General features: G+C 45.4%; 1 protein-coding gene across 1 annotated transcript in view; it reads right to left on the bottom strand.

Annotated features, from left to right (window-relative positions):
• The window catches only part of NRK (Nik related kinase), a 121783-nt gene extending 99273 nt beyond the window's left edge, over window positions 1-22510 (bottom strand). The window contains exons 1-3 of the mRNA XM_073358334.1: window positions 22444-22510; window positions 21252-21509; window positions 13748-13813 (exon numbers count right to left, since the gene is read on the bottom strand). Of these exons, the coding sequence (XP_073214435.1) occupies window positions 13748-13813; window positions 21252-21308 (123 nt within the window). The 5' untranslated portion in view covers window positions 21309-21509; window positions 22444-22510. The remainder of the gene's footprint in view (window positions 1-13747; window positions 13814-21251; window positions 21510-22443) is intronic.
• Window positions 22511-24663: the final 2153 nt, after the last annotated feature.

Here is a 24663-nt window from a genome sequence, read left to right as displayed (position 1 = left end):
ATTATTGAAAACCGAAATGATTTGTTTTGACAACTTCTGCTGTCAAAAATTTCATCAAAAAATCAACCTGTTTTCACAAAATATTTAGATTTTGATGAAACTGTATTTTCTACAGAAAACTGTTATGTCAAATTTTTTCCAACCAGCTGTAATAATAATGTTTTGTGCTTATCCCGGTTCCTTTTATGCAAGGATGTCAAAGAATTTTATGAAGATGGGAAAGATCTATTATCTCCACCTTAACACATGGGATCACAAAGGGCCAGATTTTTAGAAGAGCTCCACTCCCACTTAGGTACCAAAATAAGTGACTAGATTTTCAGAATAACCAGCACATTGGATGATGTGAAATTCTTGCCAGAAACAACATGATGGGAGCTGTTGGGGTGCTTGGTACTTTTGAAAATCTGAACCTTATTTAGGGGCCTACAGGGGAACAGAGCTCTTCTGAAAACCTGGAATTTATAGGTTTAGTGACTGGAATTCAGCAGCAGAGTCCCAGTTCCCTGTTCTAACCATTAGACAATACTTCCTCATTTTAATCACAAAAATGTATTATTTATAGTGCAGTAACACCTAAGAACCCCAGTCATGGACCAGGACCCCATTTTGCTTTCACTGTACAATATAGCCCAGATTGTCACCTATGTGGGAAAAATCCATATAGGGGACCAGAAAGATCACAAAATTTCCTGTCTAGAGTTTTCTCTGGACCACTCCATTCATCAGACCCAAGAAACTACTGGGGATTAGGAAAAGTGACCTTAAAAACTGTTGTTTTTAAAATACTGTGGGATTCTAAGCAGGGTTTAAAATGTGTGGATAGCTTAACAGTGTACGCTTAAAGATTATAAATGCATTTTAAAAACAAAATTAGCTGAAAATCAGTTATTCTTTTGCTTTCTTCCCAAGATCCACATTCAGAGTTCTGTGCGGTCCAAGAAGATGATTATTGGCCAGCAGCTTGGCAACAGCCAAAAACCCAGACATGACAAGTACAATGTTATCACTTACTAGACATTAAAATTTGAAGTGACTTACGGGACATTTCATAACAGCTGGAGAAGCGGCTGACCTGCTCCTGCATTTATTGACTGACTGAGGTGTCCAACCAGGGCTGGCAACTAAAAATGGCTTCCAAACTCAATTCCCTTGTAAATCCCACCAAAGGGCAGTGTTAATGATTGCTTTGCCAGCCCAGCCGGCCAGGTAGAGCCTGAAGAGGCGAACAGAGTCCTGTGCTGGTCTGAGAGAGAGAGAGAGTACTACCACCTGTCTGCTTAGAAACTAACATGAGGCACAAGTCTGGGGCAAATTGTGCTCCTTCTCCTGGCTGGGCTGGGCCACAGAACTCTACTGCCCGAGCAACAGTGCCACAAGGCCCCCAAAGCTGAACTAGGGCACTACGAGACACCCAGGAGGCAGGGCCTTGGCTCCTCCCCCAGCCTGCTTAGCCACACCTCCACAGGGCCGTGGAATGTTGGCGGGTGCACCAGCCCGTCTTCCCTCAGCCTCCTCTTAGGTTGTGCAAACGACACCATTATATCTAGGCACTGTGCAGGGGGATGAAGGAGCGCATTAGGGGAAGAAGCTCTCCCCAGTGCAGCGGTTATACTCAATTTCATAACATTATTTTTAGTGACGTACCTTGTATTGTTGTGGCCAAATAAATGGCCAATTGTTGCCTCTTTGTCAAGCCCCTCTACCTGCCCCCACCCCCCCGCCACACAGCGTGTGGTCAGTATGCTGCTGGTCACTCTTACCTTAGGAATACTTAAGGGCTGATCAACGAACACCAGCTATGGCAGGCAACTGTACTAGTATACAGATGCACTTGAAAGGTGGGAGGAAGGGCTGATTCTCCACTGCCCCGCATCTTGTGCAGTTATTGACACCTGCGCAAAATGGGTGCAAAATGCTGATTTGGAAAAATTTTGCACTCTCGTTGTACTGGGGTAAATGACAACACAGGGCAAAGGCAGCAGAGAACCAGTGTAATTCAAGTGAAGATAACTCAAGTTAACTCCCCAGGGAAGACACAGTCTAAGACTGACTGAGCTGCAGATTGATTTTTCACCTCTGCATCAACAGAATTATTCTCGACATTTCAATAATTTCCAACCAGGAAAAGCCACAGAAGACTATAAGACTGCTCAGGTGTCAATGATTGTATACCTAGGAGATAGTGGAGATCCCAGGTGTGACAAACAATCTAATTTGGCCCGCAGAACCTTTATGATGGGGATAATGAAGGAGACAGAAAGAACCTAGCATGACTCTGAGACAGACTAATTTGCAGAGGTGGTGAGTACAGCTTTGTGAGTAACTGAGTTTTTTGATTCACTGGCAAGTCCGAAAAATAATAATTAGAACATGGTTTCAGGTTGAATGAAACATTGTTTAGATTTTGAACTTTTTTTGTTAAACATTTAAAAAATAAAAATATTCGGGGAAAAATTGAAATGTTTCACTTAGGCATTTTCTAAATGAAATGTTTTGATTTCTTAATTCAAAACAATTTTTTGTTTCACAATTTCCTTTAATTTTAAGAGGGTTTTCTTGACCAAAACAATATGGGCAAATGTGACACAGATTTTGTTTGACACAAATCTGCATTTTTCACCAAAAAATAAGTTTGGTCAAAAAATTTTGCCCAGCGCGAGTGCTGAGCACTAGGGGATGTGGGTACTCAGCTTTTTTAAAACCACGCTTTTAAAGTGTACAAGCCAGTTCCTCAGCTTATCTTGGTGTAGCTCAACTGAAGTCAGTTGCAAATGTACATGTACTTTTGGACAGCAGCTATTATTGTCAAATGAAATGCTCTTTATCTCAGCCTCTACTTGGATATTATCCTTGCTCTAAAATCTGGTAGCAGGACTAAAGTGATGAGGAGCTCTTTCGTTGTCTACCTTCTAGGAAGGATAAGACGTTTGACAGAGGATCAGCGAATGTGTTATTTAAACACTTGTATGGACGTGTATAAAAAGATTAAGGAAAGAAATGGAATATTAAAGCACTACAAGAAAACAGGGGGGAGACAGTGTCTGTTGTTGAGAATTCTGTCTGCATTTACTACCAGTTCTCTGTCTGATGCCACTGCATGAGGAGTAAATATCACTCAGCAGCCATAGTTATCTGACTAAATAATGAGAGTAACACTGTGGTAAATCAGGCCCAAAGTTGAGACCACCAAACTCACTTGTCATATTCCCATGAGGCTTAGCTACTTTCAAGTTGCCATGTCCCTGTTAGTTACTCATACCAAACTCATTCATTCGATTTTAAGCTCTTTGGAATAGGAGTTTTCTTTTCCAGTTCCTGACTTGTATAGCATGATGTGCTTCTTTCTACAGCACCATATAAATACTAAATAACCATTATAATAAAACATGCAGCAATTCTGGTGGAAAACCTATGGCTGTATTCTTAAGGGTATAATCTCAGATCAGATTGTGAACTCTTTGGGGTAGGGACCATCTTTCAGTTCTGTATTTCTACAGAGCCTAACACATGGGGGTCCTGGTCCATGAGTACCGCTATATAAATAAGTGGGTAAGGATTTGAGCACACACCTCCCAGTCCTGCAAGGCACTGATCACTCTGATCCCGATATAGCAAAGCACTTAAACATAAGCATGTGCTAACTTTAAGCACGAGTAGCCGCACTGATTTCAAGTAGACTAGTGCTCAGCACTTTGCGTGATCAAACCCTGCTCAAGATAATTACCCAGCCTCTTCTCCTAATGTCCAAAAGGTAGCCAATGAATCAACCAATACATTTTTTGCTCATTTTCCCACTTGTAAATAATAGACCTGATTTCCCAAGTGCAAAATGTTACCAGATTTGAATGGCAGCATACTACACCCTCTCTTACAGATGTAAATGGCAAACACCAGTTGAAAAGCAATTAAGAATCAGACCCAGTATATACACATAACTTGGAAACGGCAAACCTAATTATTTGTTAGGATTTACTATCTGCTAATGGTTGAAATGGCATGTCTAATTTAGTGTGTGGCTCTGTTCAGTCAAAGGATCTTTACTATATTAGAAGGTTTCAGAGTAGCAGCCGTGTTAGTCTGTATTCGCAAAAAGAAAAGGAGTACTTGTGGCACCTTAGAGACTAGCCAATTTATTTGAGCATAAGCTTTCGTGATGAAGTGAGCTGTAGCTCATGAAAGCTTATGCTCAGATAAATTGATTAGTCTCTAAGGTGCCACAAGTACGTGTTTTCTTTTTACTATATTAGAACCACCTCCTCTGCTGAGCGTTTTTATGTACGGACTGTTCTATTTTTGATACGCTAGATGTATACTTCGGAATCTTAATAGAATCCCTCTTAAATATTTACTGACTATACCCAGTATTTTATGACTAGCCAATTAATTACACATGCATGCTCCACTATTTTTAGTTAAAGTGCGGAATAGAATTTGGCTTTATCATGTCACTAAGGAGATAAAGCCAAGAGAAAAAAGAATCCGCCCCTCATACGCAACAAGTAATTATGAGGAAAACACTGCTGCTGGCTTCAGACTCGGACACTGGTACATGCAGGGTGCTTCTGCTTCCCCCCTATATTCACACTAAAAGCCACCTGCTTTCTGCTGTCTATCAGCTCATCAAATACAGTGAACAAGGCTCTGTTGGACTTGGCTTCCAGGTGGGTGTGATCAAGGGCATGGTACATCCACTGCTGTAAGATACACATCTGCTGCATTCCCCAAACCCTCCCCATTCAGCTTGTGCCTTTACTGCACATCCTCATAGATGTGGGAACCCAGCAGGATGGTCAACATGGGGGCTCCAATATTGCTAAGCCCAAGCCTTTAAAGACCATGAGTCAGGCTCTCCAAAATCATGAAATTGGCCTAAAAATAATAAATGTTAGGTTATTTCTATTTGCCTATTTGAAAGCTGAAATTCTTACTTACAAGACTCCAGGAGCTTTAAGAAAAAACAGTGAATATAACAATACTTGTAATAAAATCATGAGAGTCGGTAATTCTGGGGGTTCAGTCACTAAGGGCAGCTTCAGAGTACGAATCAGACTACTTGTGCCTCTTAATAACTTCTCCTGGCAAGTGCTCCAGTGTGTGTTTGCAATAGATTTGCAGGTGCAAACTGCTCTGACCAAAGGGAGGGTGGGCCTTTGGGAAATCTTGCCCTAAATGAGAAAGATACAGTAGAACCTGGAAATTATTAATCAAGGCACTTTCCACTGTGGCATGATCTGCAGACAAAAGTAAGAGTAACAAGTCTCCCTGGATTCTCACCACCCCAAGAACATGGGATACCGCAACAAACCTGTGGCCACCTACATTAGGACTTCATGGTTGTCCTTCAGCTGCTCACCATGGCGTTTCAAACTTCATGGCAATAGCACAGATGGAACTCAGATCCTCTGGTTTCCAAAGCACACACCCCTACCACGGGAACTAAAGGATAATCTCCATTAGCTGCTAGCACTATAGGGCTGATGACACACACTTGATCAATTCTGACTGCATCCAACAGAGGACAGTAATACCCATACTGTACACCCTAGCCAAAGGACTACAATATAAAATGCTAGTAAGTGACAAGATAACAAACAAGGCCAAAGGAACTCTTAAAAAACTCAAGACTTTACAAAGAAGAGCAACACACAGAACAATATTATGACCAACCGCCGCTGGGATCTGAAGTTATATTTTACCATTATCTAAAAATTAAAAGAAGTCCCTATTTGCCTTGCCAAAACCCCAGAGCCCTGATTACTATAATTGGCCTGGAAAACTTAATTGACCAAAAATAAGGAACTATGGTATTAAAATACACTGTGCCTATCTGATGTTTTAAAAAGAACTGTGATTATGACAAGCTCTGGGGACTCCAGTGTTGCAATTCATTAGCGATAAGGGATTAACATTCTTTCAAGGAAGGCAGCCTAGCCCACCTAGCCCTCAGAGGCAGGCAGTTGAAAGATTTTAGCCCAGTCCTTGTGCCTGAGCACCTTCAATTTTTGTCTTACAGTGAACATAATAGTAACATTTCTTAAATTTAGCCTTCAAGTACATGCCTAAGGCACGACCATCAATTAAGGCTTTCAGCATGGTCCACAAGCTTTCACACTTCATAATTTAGCAAGGCTATGTGATGCTTTGCAGGCAGTTCCAATTCTTCCCTGACAAATAAACTATGTACAGTATCTTTGTGATTCTTTCTGGATAAAGGGCCTGAATTATTTTATTCAGCTATCTAATACAATTAATTATGCCAAATTTAACAGATTTGCAAATTGCTTAAGAGAAACCAAAAAGTCACATATATGTTTCACAACACTGCCTGCTACTGTACATTACTTTTACAGTAGCTCATAACTCATGCCGATGTTGAAGAGTGGTTCAACTCCAAAAAGCAGCAGGGTAAAAACACTACTTTCTTACTCAGACGATCTGCTCCTTGTATGTATTCAGAGTCACCCGTGATCAGAGTAGCAAGTTTTTATTGGTGTTTCCTTCCTGTTTGTCCTGCAGAACCAAAGAAGCTAGAGTCCATCATCCACGGAATTGCTGACTATGGGTATGTCTGCACTAAAGCTAGCTTGGGAATGTCTACGTGACCTGCAGTCACACCTGTGATAGCAGCGTAAACCATGCCCAGAGCACAAACCATTCACTCATTTAGATTTAAGCAGCCAAAAAAGAACATCCATCCTAAGGTCTAGGATCCCTTGTCGTCTATTAACCATGCAATCCTTTTCCACCAGTGCAACACAAAACAGTGACAACCCTTCATAGGTGTCAACTCCGTGGGTGCTCTGGGGCTCAAGCACCCACTGGTCACAGCTGTTCAGGAGGGCCACCAATCAGCTGTTCGGCGGGACCGCCAATCAGCTATTTGGCAGCTGGTTGGAGGTGCCCGGGGAAGGACAGAGAGCATCAGGCAGTGGGCAGGCGGGGGCCTTGGGGGTGAGGGGGGATCGGGGGTGGGACGAGGTGGAGTGGGGGCGGGGCCTCAGGGCAGAGCAGCCATGGGGAAATATAGAAGTCAGCGCCTGTGCGACCCCTCCACAATTGACCACCAGCCTGCAAGCAGATATTCCAAAACAAGATCACCCTGCCTCAAGAGATTCACTCCCCAGCCCCTGGCCTCAGCCCTCCACAGATGCCTTCTCACAAAGAAAGCCAACATGTCGGACCAAGATAGGAAAGTGAATATCAAAGTCAAAAGGCCCCATCAAAGGAATCACACAGAAGACAATAAGGCTGCATGGATGTCACTGAAGGCCTAATTTGGCCTACAACATCTATACTGGTGATGATGTGTACCCAGCTTGAGTCTCAGAGCCCACCTTGAGCTTGTAGGATTGACAGTTTTCAGAGCACACGTTAAAGTGTGGTTTTGGGCAGACGAGTGACTCTTTAAAAATGACGCTGACTGTATGCGCCCCACCTATCTGCTACTCAGGGTTTTCGCGGTCACACCTGCTGGAAGAGTGCCACTGTGGCTAATAGCACCAGATGGGAAGTCAGAAGACCTAGATTCTATTCATAGATCTCTGTTGCACACTTAGCCACCAACGAGCCTGACACTAAGACTTAAAGGCATAGTAAATAAAATAAACAGTATGTTTCATCCCAAACAATTCAAGTGATATACATACAAACCCCTACTGAAATGGACCCACATCTGGGGTGTAACAGGGCTAGGGTTTAGCAGCTCACAGCAATACAACAGTGTAGGGGAGAAAGCGAAGAACAGGTGATACCATGCAGGGTAATCAAGGTAGATAGATACTAAGGCCCAGATTTTTAAAGCTATATAAGCATTGCTGCACTCAGCATTGCAAAGCCTAACTGATTTAGGAGCCAAATTCTCATTTTCAGGAGGGATTTAGGCTCCTAAGTACCTAAATCCCTTCTGAAAATGAGAATTTGGCTTCTAAATCAGTTAGGCAGAGCAACGCTGAACAGAGCAGCAACTAAATAGCTTTAAAAATCTGGGCCAGGACACTAAGAGTCCCTTGCAAAGAGTGACCTGGGATTCTGTACTCACAAGAGGTCAGACCCTTGGCTTTACCACTCTTCTGCACGATACAATCCCCAACAGTACAGTGCCCTAGATGTTGCTCAGCACTGATTCACAGCAAAGCATGCCACATACTGCCTCTCCTACACCACGTCCTGGAGCAGCTACGTAAAGCTTTGTCAACTCCCAGCCAAGCTGTACCAGGTTCAAACTTGCCAGATGAAAGCCTGAGGTCATGTGGTTGCAGATTCAAAAGGAACTGAAATCAGAGGGTCACACGGACAGCCTACAACACTCTCACTTCCTCCCTGGCTAGACTTACGTTTGTGCAGTGCAGTCATATTCATCCAAATGGCTGCATTTTCTGCTCTGTCTGGGCGGCCTTATTGATCAGGAGCTTTTACAAACCCTCGCTGGAGCTATACAGCATCTCCCCTGGAGATCAAGCCAAGTGCACCCAAATAGTGGTTTTGCTTGTTAATAAACGAGTCAGTATATCAGGCATGACTATATCACCAACGGACTGAGTCATGCCTCCCCCACCCATACCTTTTGGGGGGATGGGATAGCTTAGTGGTTTGAGCATTGGCCTGCTAAACCCAGGGTTGTCAGCTCAATCCTTGAGGGGGCCATTTAGGGATCTGGGAAAAAAACTGGGGATTGTTCGTGCTTTGAGCAGGGGGTTGGACTAGATGACCTCTGAGGTCCCTTCCAACCCTGATATTCTATGATACCATAGGCCAGCAATTCTCAAACTATGGGGCAGGCCTCCCAAAGGAGGCCCGGGAATATAGCAAGGGAGGTGCAAGCTGTGTGCTTTTTAAAAAAGCACTCTGGTTGTCAGCCCCAGGTGGCTGGGCTCATGCATACCCAGAAGGCGTGTGAACCCCCGCCTTTCGGGGAGGTGAGCTCCTGGCCCCACCCCTTCTACCTGAGGCCCCACCCCTACCCTTCCCACCCCCCTTGCCTGCCAGAACCCCAAGAGCCCCCCACTGCGGCTGAAGGAGTGCCAGCCAAACCGCCTGCCCTAGCTACGCTGGCCGGCCCAAGCACCAGCCGGCCTGCCCTGAGCACAGGTCTGACCCCGAGCAACGGTCTGACCCCGGGTCAGCCTTAGCTGCCCCTGGGCACCGGCTGGCCTGAGCCGCCCACTGGCCCGAGCTGCCCCAGGCCGCCCCGAACCCCAAGGTCCAGCCGCTGGCCCAAGCTGAGCCCCCCCACCTTTGGGGGAGCGGGGGAGTGAGGGCAGGGCCTCGGGACGGACCATGGGCGAGGCCATGGCTTGGGTTAGGAGAGGCTTAGCCTCCCTTGGCCTGTGACACCCACCGCCCATGAGGACAGCCGGAGTCCTGGCACCCGGGCTCTCCTTCCCCCTCAACCAATCCCTCATCTAGAGGTGGCGGGGCTCTGGCTGTCAGCCCCGGGTGACAGCAGCAGTGCAGAAGTAAGGGTGGCAGTGGGGTGCTAAGTCTGCTGTTTCAAGTAATATCGACAAATATCACTTTTCTCATGGCCACCCTTACTTCTGTGCTTCTGTTGGCACCATGCTGCCAAGGGCTTTCCATTGTGCCACTCAGCCCATGCACCAGGGAAGCTCCTTACATCTTCTCCATCCCATGCAAACCTGTGTGCAGGGACTGGACACCATCTGTCCCCTTGTGTTTAAAACCCGAGGCGGCACAGCTGAATGAAAGGCTTAAGGTGAACGTTTTTTACGTGATGTTAAATTTGCTCCGCTCGTGAACCCTCATCAGTCTTGCCAACTCTCACCATTTTATCATGAGTCCCGTGATATCTGGTTTTTCTTAATGCCTGCTCATGGAGGCATGTGATTTCATAAGAATCTCAGCTGTCATTTGAAAAACCCAAACCCAAATCTATGTTTCTAGCCATTATGGCTGCAGATAAAAGCATGAAATGTGAAACCCAAAGCCTAAAAAAATTAAAAAGGAAAATAAAAAGAACCTCAAATACATCATTTTATAAAACTCTGATTATTTCTAGGCCAGACTCATGATTTTGTGTGTCTTACTCATATTTTTGAATGTTTGAGGTTGCCAGTATTGAGATCTTCAAACCTGATTCCCCCCATATGTTGTTTGAATAGTACTCCTCTAGCTTTTATTCTCTTAAAGTATACAGATCCTACCATTAGAGCTGTTCTGTGCAGCTCTAATGTTACTGTGGGCCAACTACATATGTAGACTGGTGTTTCTGTTACAATCTTTGCTTTATAGCGGCTTTATAACTTCCGTCTTAACTGGCAAAGAACTGAAACTGGGTCCACAACATTCCAGTACAGATATCATTTTTCCCTCTCAGAAAGTCTGTTAAGCAGCTTTTTCTATGTAATGATGAACCTCTAATTTTGTTTTCACAGAGTTGCATGCTTTTAAAAAAAATACAGTATAACAATTCCGATTTTCTAGATCCAGCTGGTCTGCTTAGCTGCTTTGGACACAGTTTGTTGAGCCTGAGTTGTGTTTTAGGTTGTCTATGTGTATATTTAGCTATTTTGGTATGTATGAAAGATACTGCTGCCTTTGAAGAATGAATACATGCTCCTGTGACATAATTAAGTATTGGGATAGCTGGGATTACTTTCTGACTCAAATATTTATGATCACAAGCTAAAAAATGATGCCAGCATCCACTAACCCATCTCTATCAGTCCCAACTAATTACAGACCAAAACCAAATTATACACCAGAATAAAATATGTAAATACCATAACCCTGACCATAATCATATTTCCATTACAGGTGGCCAAACTGTTTATTCTATGCATTTAACCTTTGGGTTTGCAAGTTATCTGCAAACAGATTGTATTTTAACGAATTTGTTTTAATATTCAAAATTTTTCAGTAAATGGCTTTTACAAATACATTTGAGCATTGGATTATGTGAAGACAGCTCAAACTGAGTATTCAACTGATTACTTAATATTTGGAATTCGCTGGAAGCTTTGTGTCTGGTCACCTAAATCAAATCATATTGTTCACGTTCCTTGACAGGATGACTTAACTTTACACTTCTGCCAAGAGCCACTTGTATTTCTTGATTAAACAGATCTTTGTCCATGGGCCCCAAATTCAGTGGTCAGAAATATTTATATGAAGGAAGCACAGTGGTAAGAATGTTCACAGACAGCCAAAAATTAAGCAATGTAAAACAGGCTGAATTGAAAGCAGCGTTCTAGTTCAGTTTACTCACAAACAGGCCTTAAAAAAAAGAAAACTGGTATTGCTTTGCTATCTTAGCACTTTAAGGGCCAGATTCTGATCTCAGTTACATCAGAATCTGACCCTAGCTTGGAGATTTGAAAAGCCCTAACAAATTATTACAACAAAGTTGGTTTTATTGTCCTATTAACATTGGCCCTATTTAAATTCTTATGCTGATGTGATTATTTTCCATTCCCAGATATCTAAACGGACCCATTTACTGTTTGGTCACTGGTTCTTGGAAGTGTTACCCAATCATATTCATCCTTGTACCATCCATTCCACCAAATACAAGGCTCTCCTTCATTCCCACGAACAAATGCCTGAGGCACTACCCTTAATTAGTATTATCAACATTTCTTACATGCTTTTGCACTTAGATTTTAACTTTCAGCTGAACCATATGATCTCTCAAAACTTTTTCTTTTTCAGTAAATAAACTGAACTATGTTTTCCCTTCCTGTTTTTAGGGAGATTAAAGAGCAGCTGATTAACTCCAACCCAAAAAAATCCATAAAAGAGTATCTAGATAGAAATAATTCTCTCTCTATCATACATGGGTTTATTTTATATTACGAAGGGAAATTATGTAGCAGGCAGCAGCAATCTTCATTTTTGCAGGTGGAGATTTGTCCTCTGTAAAACCCATGCAACCCCACTGATTTCATAGGCCCTAAAAGTTTATTGGCTTCTGATTTGCCGATGGGAACTCTGAATTCTCTACTTTTGACTTCATAATCCTTGCCACAGCCACTGAGCTGCATTGTAACAAACAAGTGAGATTTAAACACTGCAGCAGATGGAAAGTTATGATAAAAATGTCAAATAAAAAATGCAGGATGGAAAGGCAAAAAATACTATTATATTATACTATTATAATACTATAATACAATACCATTAAATACTAGTATTTCAGCAGAACTGTCTGTACAGACAAGGTGTCCCAGGCTTTTCCATGAGGTATCCATGGATCTTTAAAACCTCAAAGGGGGACCAAAATGTGGAACCAGTTGTTTCTTATCCAACACTAACATACATTTGAGAATTATGTATCTTGGGCATCTTGAGGAATGATAAGTACTATCCACAGCCTCTTCCTAGTGGACAACCCCACACCTGATTCCCTCATTCGGATGGATCAACTGAATCAGAACCCACGTCTCCACCACCAGATCCTGATACAATAGATGCCTTCCCCCCCATGTCCATTTTCCCCTTCTTTTCCTGCCTTTGATCCTTCTTCCTTTTCCTCTTGTTTCTTCTATTTCTCGTTGCATGCGTATTCATAGACACATTTATTCCTTTTCTAGCTTGTTATTCTGTTGCGGCTTCCCTTCACTGTTCCCCGCTAACCAGAAGACTGCACACTGCTTGGAGTGGGAGAGTCTGCTGGTGGATGGACAGAGCAGGGTTACATATGCCCTCAAAGCTGAGTGAGTGCTGCAAAAGACGAGAAGCCTACACTAGTGGGATACAGCCTGAGCCCGAGTCCTCTATATGTGACCTTGGCCGGTGGCTAACTGCATTACCCCGCAAGGAGCAGGGATAGATGAAAGTGGCTTCCAGAGAGTAGCCCATCACATTACCCACTGCTGCAGGAGCTTGTTCCTGGTGGGAGTTGTGGGAGATCCAAGGTTAAGGAGCTTTCTCCACTGCTGCGGCCTCTCTCACCTGCCCTGTGCTCTCCTTCGACTGATCTTGTGTCCTGCATCCTCCTCCATTTCCCTTCTCCAGGTGGGAAACACGGATCTAAAGTCTCTCTATATTTTCTCCATTTCTCCTTTTCCGATCATTCTGAAAGAAGGCCTCGTGACTGAAAGACCGTTTGTTTTCTATAGTCCTTCCCCAAATCCACTTCTTTAGACCAGCTGACACCGATTCTCATCTTAAGTCAAACTGCATATTGCATAATTTGCCTAACATTGTATAGCACGTTCATGTGGTGCTTGGTGAATTATCCGTTGACATAACTAACTGATTGGTAGTTCTGCCCGAGTGTCCCAGCAATGAACTGTAGCAACGGGAAGAGTCAGATACTTGTCAGCCCTCCTGAAGAGCGTGGCTAAGTAATTCACTCATGCCAGCGCCCTACAGGGCACGGCTGTTTTTATGAATATTTTTCTGTGTCCTCTCCCCCAAATAAGGCACTCTACCTGATCCAGCAGTATACTAGTTATTTCTCATGTTAAAATATTCTCACTATATTTGCACTGTACCAGCAGTCTATGAAAAATATTTTTAGAGTGAAAATGACAAGAAGATTGAGAGACCAGGGTGGTGGAAATCAGCGTGAGGGCTGAGCCCACGAAAAGGTGAAAGTGCCACTGGAGGAAAAAGCACACAATTTCGCAGCTGCCACTATTCAGGCACAGGCACGAACCGTTATGCAGAGAGACAAAGCAAGCTATTACTGTAACAACCACTCCCACATCTTATACATTTCCCTGTTCTTTGCTATAGGGCAACAGTTATAGCAGGAAAGACATAGTAAATTAAAAAGGCATCAAACCTTGTAGACTTGTCCATATGTCCCATTTCCAACTACTTGCACCAGTTCAAATATCCCTGCTGGGTCCTGTAAAAAGTACAGTAAATACTGTTATTCATGGCAAAGCGGTTACACGCCCACTTTTCAAAGGGAGCACTATTTTCACGAACAGAATGCAAAAAGTCTCGTAACGATTTATATTACAAATAGAGAGAATAATAAAACAACTAAATAGTAATATAATCATCATTAATAGTAAAATATGATGAACTTCTATTACAATTTTCAGCCACGCCTCTAAAAACACTATATAAATATTAGCCAATGAAAGCTTAAATACACCAATATCATAGATAAATACAGATGGGTAAACTGAAGTGCATAGAAGTTACATGACTTGCCCATGGTCACATGACAATTTAGTAGCAGAGGCAGGAACAGAATCCAGAAGTCCCAAGTCTCAGTTCTAATCACTGAGCCTATCTAGAGGATGAATTTGGACATCTCTCTTCTGTTATGAAATATTTAGGTTACTAGTCTACAGAAAGAACGAACCACAAAATATTACAAAATAATACAAAATATTAACCGCGTCCTATAACTAATTGGGTTTGATTTAGATCTATCCTTACCAAAACAATCATAATATCAAGTCTACATCTAAAATGCACACTGTCTCATTTCTCAAAGGTGGACTGGAAGACACAGAGAATAAAGAGCTTTTTGTCTCGGCATCATGGGTTTGAATCCAGACTTGATTGCTGTTAACTGTGACCAATTTCCATGTAACAGATGATCAAGGGCCTATGTGAAATAAACTAGTACAATTCCTACTCGTTTAGCATCCACTCCATTAAAACCCAGCCTTGTCCACAAGGATGAAGTTGAGATCTATCTTGTATCATTTCTCAAGTAGCAAGAGTACTATGCAGAAGAGTATGGACATGTAAACATCTACTCCTGCAACTCAGCATGTTAAGAACTCTATTATTTCAGTTAAAACTCACTTGAAAGATTTATATAAAACCATTAAGAACTCAAGAGACCAGTTTCTTGGTAGCTGGCTGAGCAATTTATCACTCTAGCACATTTCTTTGGAGGATATCATTGAGAAGTTTATATGAAATATTATTAATTCTGTGAATCCGTTTCTCACCATCTGTTTTAGCTATCTATCATGTAGGTTGATATCTTTGGGTACCACTAAGGGATGTGCTATAGAATCACATCATTCACTCAGAAGTCCAGTTTCTGTGACGCTGGCTGGAAAAGCCCGTTATTTATCACAGAAAAAAATGTTTTTCTGGTTGAAGATTATTTGTTGAGGAAAAAAAATTTTTTTTTTTTTTGCACGGAAACTGTCCACCTAGGGATTGATCCAGCACACTTTGCTTGGGAAAATCCCCTCTGAAATAAACAACAGTTTTCGACATAAATGAAACAGTACTAGGCTTTTTGTCAGCAGAGTGTCCTGATCGGCATGCAACAGATTTCATCACGAGAACAATGTAACATAGACTTCTACAATTGCGTTACTGCGCAGTTATTCCAAAGCCAAATAGCTCTGGCAGTGGCAAAGCACAAGTCCCCCTTACAGCCATGAAAATCTATTTTTATCTTGCTAGGATTCTCTGTGTTCCCAGCCAGTAAATCTGAACGCACTCATCTTCAGTCCTTTGTGGTTAGATGGTTTTCAATCATGTCCTTCCCATATCTCCAACTGTCTGTAGATTTGTTTTATTTAACTAACAAGATGGAACCAGCTCAGAGTGATTTTTCACTTATCCACACGCTCAGGTGAAAGCCACAAACAGAAGAGAAATTACACATAAGAAGCTAAGGCACAGTTTGAGTTTATTCTTCCTTGATTTCGGTATCGATTCTGCAAATTCTTACGCATGCCAAAATAAATGGAACTATTCGTGTGCAAAAAGTTAAGAAAGCACATAAAAGGATTTGCAGGAGCAGAGTCCTTGTGTGGTGCTTCATTTCCATTGGTCTGTGCTCTTTCTTTCATAGAATCATAGAATCACAGAATATCAGGGTTGGAAGGGACCTCAGGAGGTCATCTAGTCCAACCCCCTGCTCAAAGCAGGACCAATCCCCAAATCATCCCAGCCAGGGCTTTGTCAAGCCTGACCTTAAAAACTTCTAAGGAAGGAGATTCCACCACCTCCCTAGGCAACGCATTCCAGTGTTTCACCACCCTCCTAGTGAAAAAGTTTTTCCTAATATCCAACCTAAACCTCCCCCACTGAAACTTGAGACCATTACTCCTTGTCCTGTCCTCTTCTACCACTGAGAACAGTCTAGAGCTATCCTCTTTGGAACCCCCTTTCAGGTAGTTGAAAGCAGCTATCAATCCCCCCCCTCATTCTTCTCTTCTGCAGACTAAACAATCCCAGTTCCCTCAGCCTCTCCTCATAAGTCATGTGTTCCAGTCCCATAATCATTTTTGTTGCCCTCCGCTGGACTCTTTCCAATTTTTCCACATCCTTCTTGTAGTGTGGAGCCCAAAACTGGACACAGTACTCCAGATGAGGCCTCACCAATGTCGAATAGAGGGGAACGATCACGTCCCTCGATCTGCTGGCAATGCCCCTACATATACATCCCAAAATGACATTGGCCTTCTTGGCAACAAGGGCACACTGTTGACTCATATCCAGCTTCTCGTCCACTGTAACCGTTAGGTCCTTTTCTGCAGAACTGCTGCCGAGCCATTCGGTCCCTAGTCTGTAGCGGTGCATGGGATTCTTCTGTCCTAAGTGCAGGACTCTGCATTTGTCCTTGTTGAACTTCATCAGATTTCTTTTTGCCCAATCCTCCAATTTGTCTAGGGCCCTCTGTATCCTATCCCTACCCTCCAGCGTATCTACCTCTTTGCTGAGGGTGCAATCCACACCATCCTCCTGATCATTTATGAAGATATTGAACAAAACCGGCCCCAGGACCGACCCTTGGGGCACTCCACTCGATACCGTCTGCCAACTAGACATGGAGCCATTGATCACTACCCGTTGAGCCCGACAATCTAGCCAACTTTCTATCCACCTTATAGTCCATTCATCCAGCCCATACTTCTTTAACTTGCTGACAAGAATACTGTGGGAGACCGTGTCAAAAGCTTTGCTAGAGTCAAGGAATAACACGTCCATCGTTTTCCCCTCATCCACAGAACCAGTTATCTTGTCATAGAAGGCAATTAGATTAGTCAGGCATGACTTGCCCTTGGTGAATCCATGCTGACTGTTCCTGATCACTTTCCTCTCTTCTAAGTGCTTCAGAATTGATTCCTTAAGGACCTGTTCCATGATTTTTCCAGGGACTGAGGTGAGGCTGACTGGCCTGTAGTTCCCAGGATCCTCCTTCTTCCCTTTTTTAAAGATGGGCACTACATTAGCCTTTTTCCAGTCGTCCGGGACTTCCCCTGATCGCCATGAGTTTTCAAAGATAATGGCCAATGGCTCTGCAATCACATCCGCCAACTCCTTTAGCACTCTCGGATGCAGCGCATCCGGCCCCATGGACTTGTGCTCGTCCAGCTTTTCTAAATAGTCCCGAACCACTTCTTTCTCCACAGAGGGCTGGTCACCTCCTCCCCAGGCTGTGCTGCCCAGTGCAGTAGTCTGGGAGCTGACCTTATTCATGAAGACAGAGGCAAAAAAAGCACTGAGTACATTAGCTTTTTCCACATCCTCTATCACTAGGTTGCCTTTCAATTATGTTAGAGTCAGTAATAAGCCTATTGCTGCTGATAGATCTAAAACATAATTTTAGGTGGACACTATAAAACCCTCATTGGCTGGCGTCAGGATCCCAAAAAGCAGAGTCAGGACTAAGGGTCCAAAGCAGGGGCTAACCTGAGGCTCGGAACAGTGGAGGAGTTCACAGCCAGGTTCCAGGCCAGGGTCAATACCTAGGGTCAGAGTCAGATTTCAGTGTCCAGACAGAAGGCGAAAATCAAATTAAGCCAAGGTCAAAGTCAGGAGCAAGGAATGGGACTGGCAGCTATAGGCAGTCCACACTGTTGCCTGGACACTTCCTGGAACACGCCTTGGGTTTATATAGGACAGGGAGCCAATCAGGAGCCATGAAGTTGGTGCCTGGCAGACCCCTTGAGGCAGGGCTTCCCATGGTCCATGCTCACGGTGGGTCATGGGCAGCTGAGCAGCAAGCTAGTTACAGCAGCGGCTGACTGGCAGCATGGAGATGCCAACTGCCTGGCAGCTCTGCAGGCCTGGGTTCTAGACTCGTGGGGCCTTACAGCTGGGCTGCATAAGCGCCACCCCAGTGCTGAGCTGTGGCTGCTCGGTAGGCCAATCAAATGTTCAGAGACCCTCCCTGGAATTCTTCCGCCATTAGAGCTCCTTTGCGGAATATGCATTATAGCAGCGTTTCTCAAATGTGTACTGTTCTTGTCTGGTTGGACATGAGCATTGCATCCTCAGCTGGCACTGAGGATGTGAGAAAGTCCTCACATTGGGCCAATCTCTTCATTATCTCAGAGATAGGAATCATCTTTGATGTAGTGCTTCCTCTCAGCAAACATTTTAAAACTCCATGGCCCGTATAACCCTTCACCACCTACCCATTGCCAAGTTGCTACATTTCCTTTGACCAATGCCAAAATTCTGACCCAAACATTCATCACTTTGAGGTTAATTACTGCAATGCCCTGTACCATATGCCGGTCTTCTTGCTTTCCTTTATCATCTGCAGACTGTTCAAAAGGCAACAGCAAGACTGCTGACCTGGATGCCACCTGGGCAACATATTATCCCCTTACAGGATGGCATGCCAAATGCTGCATGCAACAGGATACCAAATGAAATACACTTTTCATTGATTCTGCAGCCAGGCAAGAGAAAAGAATTTGCAGCTCTGATTTTTCTGTCCCTCTTTACAGAACAAAAAAATCAAAAGGCATTTTAGCCCTCTGGTTGCCCTTATGAAATGAGCAACCCTGGAAGGTCGGTAACATAAATATACACCGTTAGATCACCAGGGCAGCACGAGGTAATAACCTGGTTTGGAAGCCAAATAGCACCAGAACTGCACCCAGATGCTCCCTGAACTTTTGGAATGTATTGGCCAGACCACCCCTTCCCATGGGAGGAGGGCGCCCGGGAGGACATCTCTGTGAGAATCCTCTCATCCCATCCCACTGGAGGGAGTGGGGCTAACTCCCAGGGAACTAATGCCATCTGCCCGGAGGCCATGTGCCTCGACACTGGTTCTACCCTCAATTGGCTGACTCCCTCAAAACACTGCGATAGCAGAGTTCCACACTACCTGGATAACTTTGGCCATGGCTGGTCCAGGGAGAGGGCTTTGCAAAATAGGTCCTATGACCCCTGATCAAATTTGTTTTCCCCTCCACTCATAATTTCCATGGGGCTGGAAATTTGCTGGCCTCGGCCTGCCTCCACTCTTGCCTCCAGCATGCAGCCTCTGCTGGGATCTGGGGAGTGGGGGACCATGCTGTGGAGATAGCTGAATACTGTCCCATATGTGGATCAAAGGGGCACTTTGGGACTCTTTTAGTGTTTCCTTATTGAGGTCTAGACCTGCAGTAATCAGGATCTCTGGGGTAAAACCCTGTGAGAGATTTGCTGGCTTTGACACTGAAAGCCAGCAAGCTGCTTTACAAAGCTAGCCTCCTCCCTGCTCACACAGGATTCTTATTTCTTTAACAAGATAAGACACATCCACTGAACTTCATCACTTTGTTTTACTTGTCCGAGCGTCGCTACGTTTCAGGTTAAATTCTGGCTTTCCTGGCTTTTCCTGGTCAGGGTCCTGTGCCATCACTGCAATCTCCATGACAGTGCAGGCCTTTTATTTTTCCTGGGTCTTGTGTTTGGAACCCCCGCCATAGGATTTCTGTGCAGGGTTTTCCAAACCCTCTTTTTAAGTCATTTTTAGAAAATATCTTGCGTTGGTTTCCCTGTTTGAGGCTGAAAGCATTTCGCCACAGTTTTTTCCCCTCCCTGGATCGGAAGAGTGCATTAGAAGAATAGCTGTGGCTGGACTGGCATGATATTTCCACTCATCTTTTTAAAAACCTAAGCTAGCCACCTAAGTTGCAACCATGTTAACTGTTTGTGGGCATGAAATACGACCAGGGTTGTGTTTTCTGGAGACAGAGCTGGTTTACATTAAAACCCTGGAAGTTGCAAGAGCAGGCACAAAGCTAGTATTTATAATCAGCCATATTCATATCGGCTTTGTTGGCCTTGCAAAAATATGACACACACACTCTTCATCAGAGGAGCCCCATTTACCACACCCACCCTCTCCCCACACCTTTGCGGGATTAAAGTAATGCTTATTGAAGTCAAGGGGAGTTAGTTACTGGGGAAGGGGAATGGGACAGTGATGAGATAGGAATAAAATAAAATACCATCTCTGGACTCTAAAATCCTGCTTATTTTACGCCTGTGAGTTAACTTGACTACAGTTATTGCAGGAGTAAGTTGAGGAGCATTCAGTCCTACATGGTGTGTATGTGAGTACTTGGGGCTAAATTCTCTGCTGGTGGAAATGGGCATAGCTTCATTGACTTCAATAGCGTTTCACCCATTTGCACCATCAGAAGGTGGGCCCCTTTGTGTGCACTTTAGAGATATTTACACAGACGGGGTGAAATCCTGTTTGCCTTACTCATGCAAGAAGTCCAGCCCCCCTAAAGGTCAGTCATGCAAGGAAGACTGGGCCCACAATTTGCACAGCCCAGGACATCTTTACATAGCTTTAAGCAGCTTGCAGGCAACCTAAACAGTGAGACCGGCCTTTAAAAGGTCAGGTATCAGCTATTTTGTCCTTAAAGATGCACCACACAGACTCCACCTAGCCGCTTCTTTTGCAATTGTCAGCAGTGACTTGTACTCATCACGGGAAAAAGTATCACCCAACTAAAACTAAAACTCCGTAAGGCTGGAAATCCTTTGCCAATCACAGCTTAAAACCAGATGCTGTAAAATCAAGGATCTGCCAGAATAACACAGAGGAAGAAAGCACATTGGGTGGGTGAAGGGCAGCAGCAGAGAAAGGCTGAAAATGGCTTTCTGAACACCTCGGATCTGACACTGAAGCACACCATTACCCTGTCCAGAAAAACAACAGCAGCACCAGGAATGACTGAAGCAGTCTTGAGGCTTCTCATCCAGAGAGGGGAAGGAGGAAACATTCCCACAGGAGGCAGGAAACTGAAACCAGAAGCAACAGGCGACTGGGCAAGATCAAGCCTTGGGTCTGCTCCTGGCTCTGCGAGTGCCCACAGAGGAAGGCAGGGGCATGGACCTGGCTGGGGGGAGAAAAGCCCAGCTAAGCAGGGCTCAGGTCGGGTCAGGACGGGCTCGGCAGGGACCGGGTCAGCCAAAGCAGACGTGCATTGGATCAACCCAGGTCAGGCAGGGCAGATGAACCCAGCCAGGCTCAGAGGGGTGCAGCCCGGCCAGCTCTGCATGAGCTCCGCTCCCCGCAAGTCCCAGCCCTGGCTAAAGCCAGAGGTGCCACTTACCCGGAGCGCAGCCAGGTCGATGTTGTCCAGGCTCTTAGCGGTGTAGTCCCTCGCCATGATCCGGGGTCCCGGGAAACTTCCCCGGGCTGAAGTCAGTGGCGGCGCAGGAGAAGCCGCGGCCGGTGCAGGCGTTTCTCTCGGGGTGGGCGGGGACGGGGCGCTGCAGGAGCCGAGGGGATGCTCTTGATCGGTTTTTGCAGAGCTAACGGCCCCGACCCAGCTCAGCCCTTGCCAGCGGGTCCGTCCATGGCTGTCGGTCTGTGTGACAAACACAGGAAGCTTGACATGCAAGCAGCCTGCACGGCCGGGAAATCCTCCCCAGTCAGAGGGCGAGGACACAGCCCCGGAGCCGAGCTTCTTTGAAGAAAAACAACTTTGGCAGAGACATTTCCTCGGGAAAGTTTGCAAGGAAGTGACGTGCCCGAGGGGGTTTGGATGCCGCAGCTGCTGCGGCCGGAGCGGAGCAGGACTGGGGCGGGAGGGGCAGGGAATCGATTAGGGGGAAAGGTAACGAGCTGGAGCCGGCCACGCTTTGGTCCCATCAGCGAGAGAGCGAGAACCAGGCTCCCGGTGCATCAAACCACCCCGGAGCCCAGCGCGTCCCAGGGCAAAGCCCGGCAGCTGGATCGAGCCCCCAGCCTCTCCACTCAGGCATTAGGCTACGGGGCCCATTGGGCCGGGCCCAGCAGGTGTCAGACCCAGCCGATCCCGGGTCACCTGTTCGCTCTGCTTTAGTTTCTTTCGCCTCTGAGGTTCTCCGGGGTCAGCCAATGTCTGCTTGCTGGAGAAGCTCTCCTGCTCCGAGCCAGATGGGAGCTTTCTCCCTTGCCATGCTGGCAGAGATTCAGTCTCCTGGGGAAGGTATTGGGCATAGGTGCTGCGGCACCCCCTGGCTTCAAGTGGTTTCCATTATATTCAGGGTTTACAGTTTGGTTCCCTGGCTCTCAGCACCCCCCACAATACAAATTGTTCCAGCACCCCTGGTTTTGAGGGATACCCGCCCCTCATCCCTTTCTTCCTGCTCTTTGGACAGCTTCTGCTATTTTGGAGGGGTGTGTAGGATCTTCTCCCCTTCTTTTTCTGAGCTAGCATTGATGCCAGCTTGACAGAGCTAAGGTATGTCTACACTGCAAAATAAACTGAAAACCCCCACCATGGCAGCGTGTCTCAGAGCCCGGGTGTACAGACTTACAGGGCTTGCGCTACAAACACCAGTCCCTTCCCCTTTGAGCTGGAGCTCACAAGGGGGGTTGGGTCTCGGAGCCCAAGCCTGGACATCTACACTGCTGTTTTTAGCCTGCTGCCGGGGTATATATGTACCTCCGGAGACTTAAGTCTGAGTCACACCTCTTCCTCACAAGCAGGCCGTGTCTTCACTGCAGAGTCCAGTGGGGTTACCGAACACCAGTTAACGCCTCACCTCTCACGTTTGCCTCACTCCAGTGAGAGCAGCCGAAGTAACTCTGGAACTGCACAGACGCAGTAGCATGTACCCCTGACAGGCTAGAAGCACCACTGCCCTCCAGTGGAGGGGTTGCGTGTGGACAGGACTTGAGATGCGTAACCTCAGGTTATAAGTAGACTTAACTCTGCAGTGAAGACAAGCACAGGGATTCACCTTTGGAGGGAACGACCAGCACCTAATAAAGGAGCGATGGGAGATAGGGCTTGCAAGTGATGTCATCTCTCCCTTTCCCGGATTCCATGGAAGCCCCTCTGGCAAACTGGGCAGGGGTAGGCCGTCTATTTGTAGACAGGGGCACCCATCTGTGGGCTTTGAGGCAGGGGCATCCATCCGTGGGCTTTGCTTTCTGCTGCAATCTCCCTGGGCAAGCCTGAAGAGATGATATTGCGGTAGAACGCCTGCTAACTGTGAATACATATTAAGGCCCACATGGCAGAGAATGATGGGAGCTTTTATTTTACTTACACAGAGAGAGAGCTCAGCAATCACAGCAAAAGACGGGCAGATGCTTTCGAAAGTTCCCTTCAGTACGGAATGCAGATGCAGCTATGGAAGTTGTGGGACACCCTGAGAATTTGGAGCTAGCCCTGCCAATGTTCACAGGAAGAAACAGCTTGATCTTTAAATATTCATGGTAAATAGGCCCAATGGCCTGTGATGAGATGTTAGATGGGGTGGGATCTGAGTTACCCAGGAAAGAATTTTCTGTAGTATCTGGCTGGTGAATCTTGCCCATATGCTCAGGGTTTAGCTGATCGCCATATTTTTGGTCAGGAAGGAATTTTCCTCCAAGGCAGATTGGAAGAGGCCCTGGAGGTTTTTTGCCTTCCTTTGTAGCATGGGGCATGGGTCACTTGCTGGAGGATTCTCTGCTTCTTGAAGTCTTTAAACCACGATTTGAGGACTTCAATAGCTCAGACATAGGTGAGAGGTTTTTCGCAGGAGTGGGTGGGTGAGATTCTGTGGCCTGCGTTGTGCAGGAGGTCAGACTAGATGATCATAATGGTCCCTTCTGACCTTAGTATCTATGAATCTATAAACCACCCAGACTGATTTCAGCAAGGCGGTTCTACCTTCTGCAAGGTAGCATCACGTGTCCTGAAACAGCCGACAGCATCACAACACCACAATGCTGGCGTTTGCCCCCAGAGAGTGGCACTCTTAGATATAGCAGGTCCAGGGACTCCACAAGCGACTCCACTCCTGCTAGGGCTGAGCATAGCCTAACCTCCAGGGCATCAGTCAATTCTTGGTCTCTTTTTTTCAAAATAGAAGTCTGGCCTCAGTTATGAGCTGTTGGCATGGGTTTCTCTAGAGGCAGTGAGGTCACTGGACTGGTTATACCCCAGAGGAAATCCCAGGCTGCCTACCTGGCAAACCTCAGTGAAAAGTAAACTTGGAAGAGATTTAAAGAAAAAAACATCAGTACATTGGCATATAATTTTAGAGCCCAAATTCCTTCCAGTGGGTTTCACTCCCGGTTATAGAGAATACATTCTGTGTTATAGTGGAGGAGGAGGGGAGAGCAGAAATCACACCGGGCAGAGGAGGATACATTAGACAGAGCTGCCCTTTGGCCCTGAAAAGCCCACAGCCCTGGGCCTCCCTGATTTGGGGTAACTAGCAATGCAAAGGAGGATTTCAGCTTTCATTTTTTGTTAAGAGATGTTTCTAGACTCTTTCCTTGTGGAGACAGCCTTGAAGGCATGAATCAATACAGGCCAGTAGTTAATGCTGAAGGGAACAATTTTCTGAGCTCCCATTCTGCAGCAGGAACCTGAGATAAACCTAAAGATTCCTTTCACAAAAATGAGTGCTTTATCCTGGAAGGAAGGGAATTCCAACCCATCTTTAAGCCAGCCTGGTGCACAACAATGAAATAACAGTGGAGAGGAATCAGTTACACTTTAGGGCAGGATAGCAAAAATGTATTTGGCAAGCTTGCAG

This window comes from Lepidochelys kempii, chromosome 9 (assembly GCF_965140285.1).
Source record: "Lepidochelys kempii isolate rLepKem1 chromosome 9, rLepKem1.hap1, whole genome shotgun sequence".
Lineage (NCBI taxonomy): Eukaryota > Metazoa > Chordata > Testudines > Cheloniidae > Lepidochelys > Lepidochelys kempii.
This window is presented reverse-complemented; position numbering and strand designations above follow the sequence as displayed.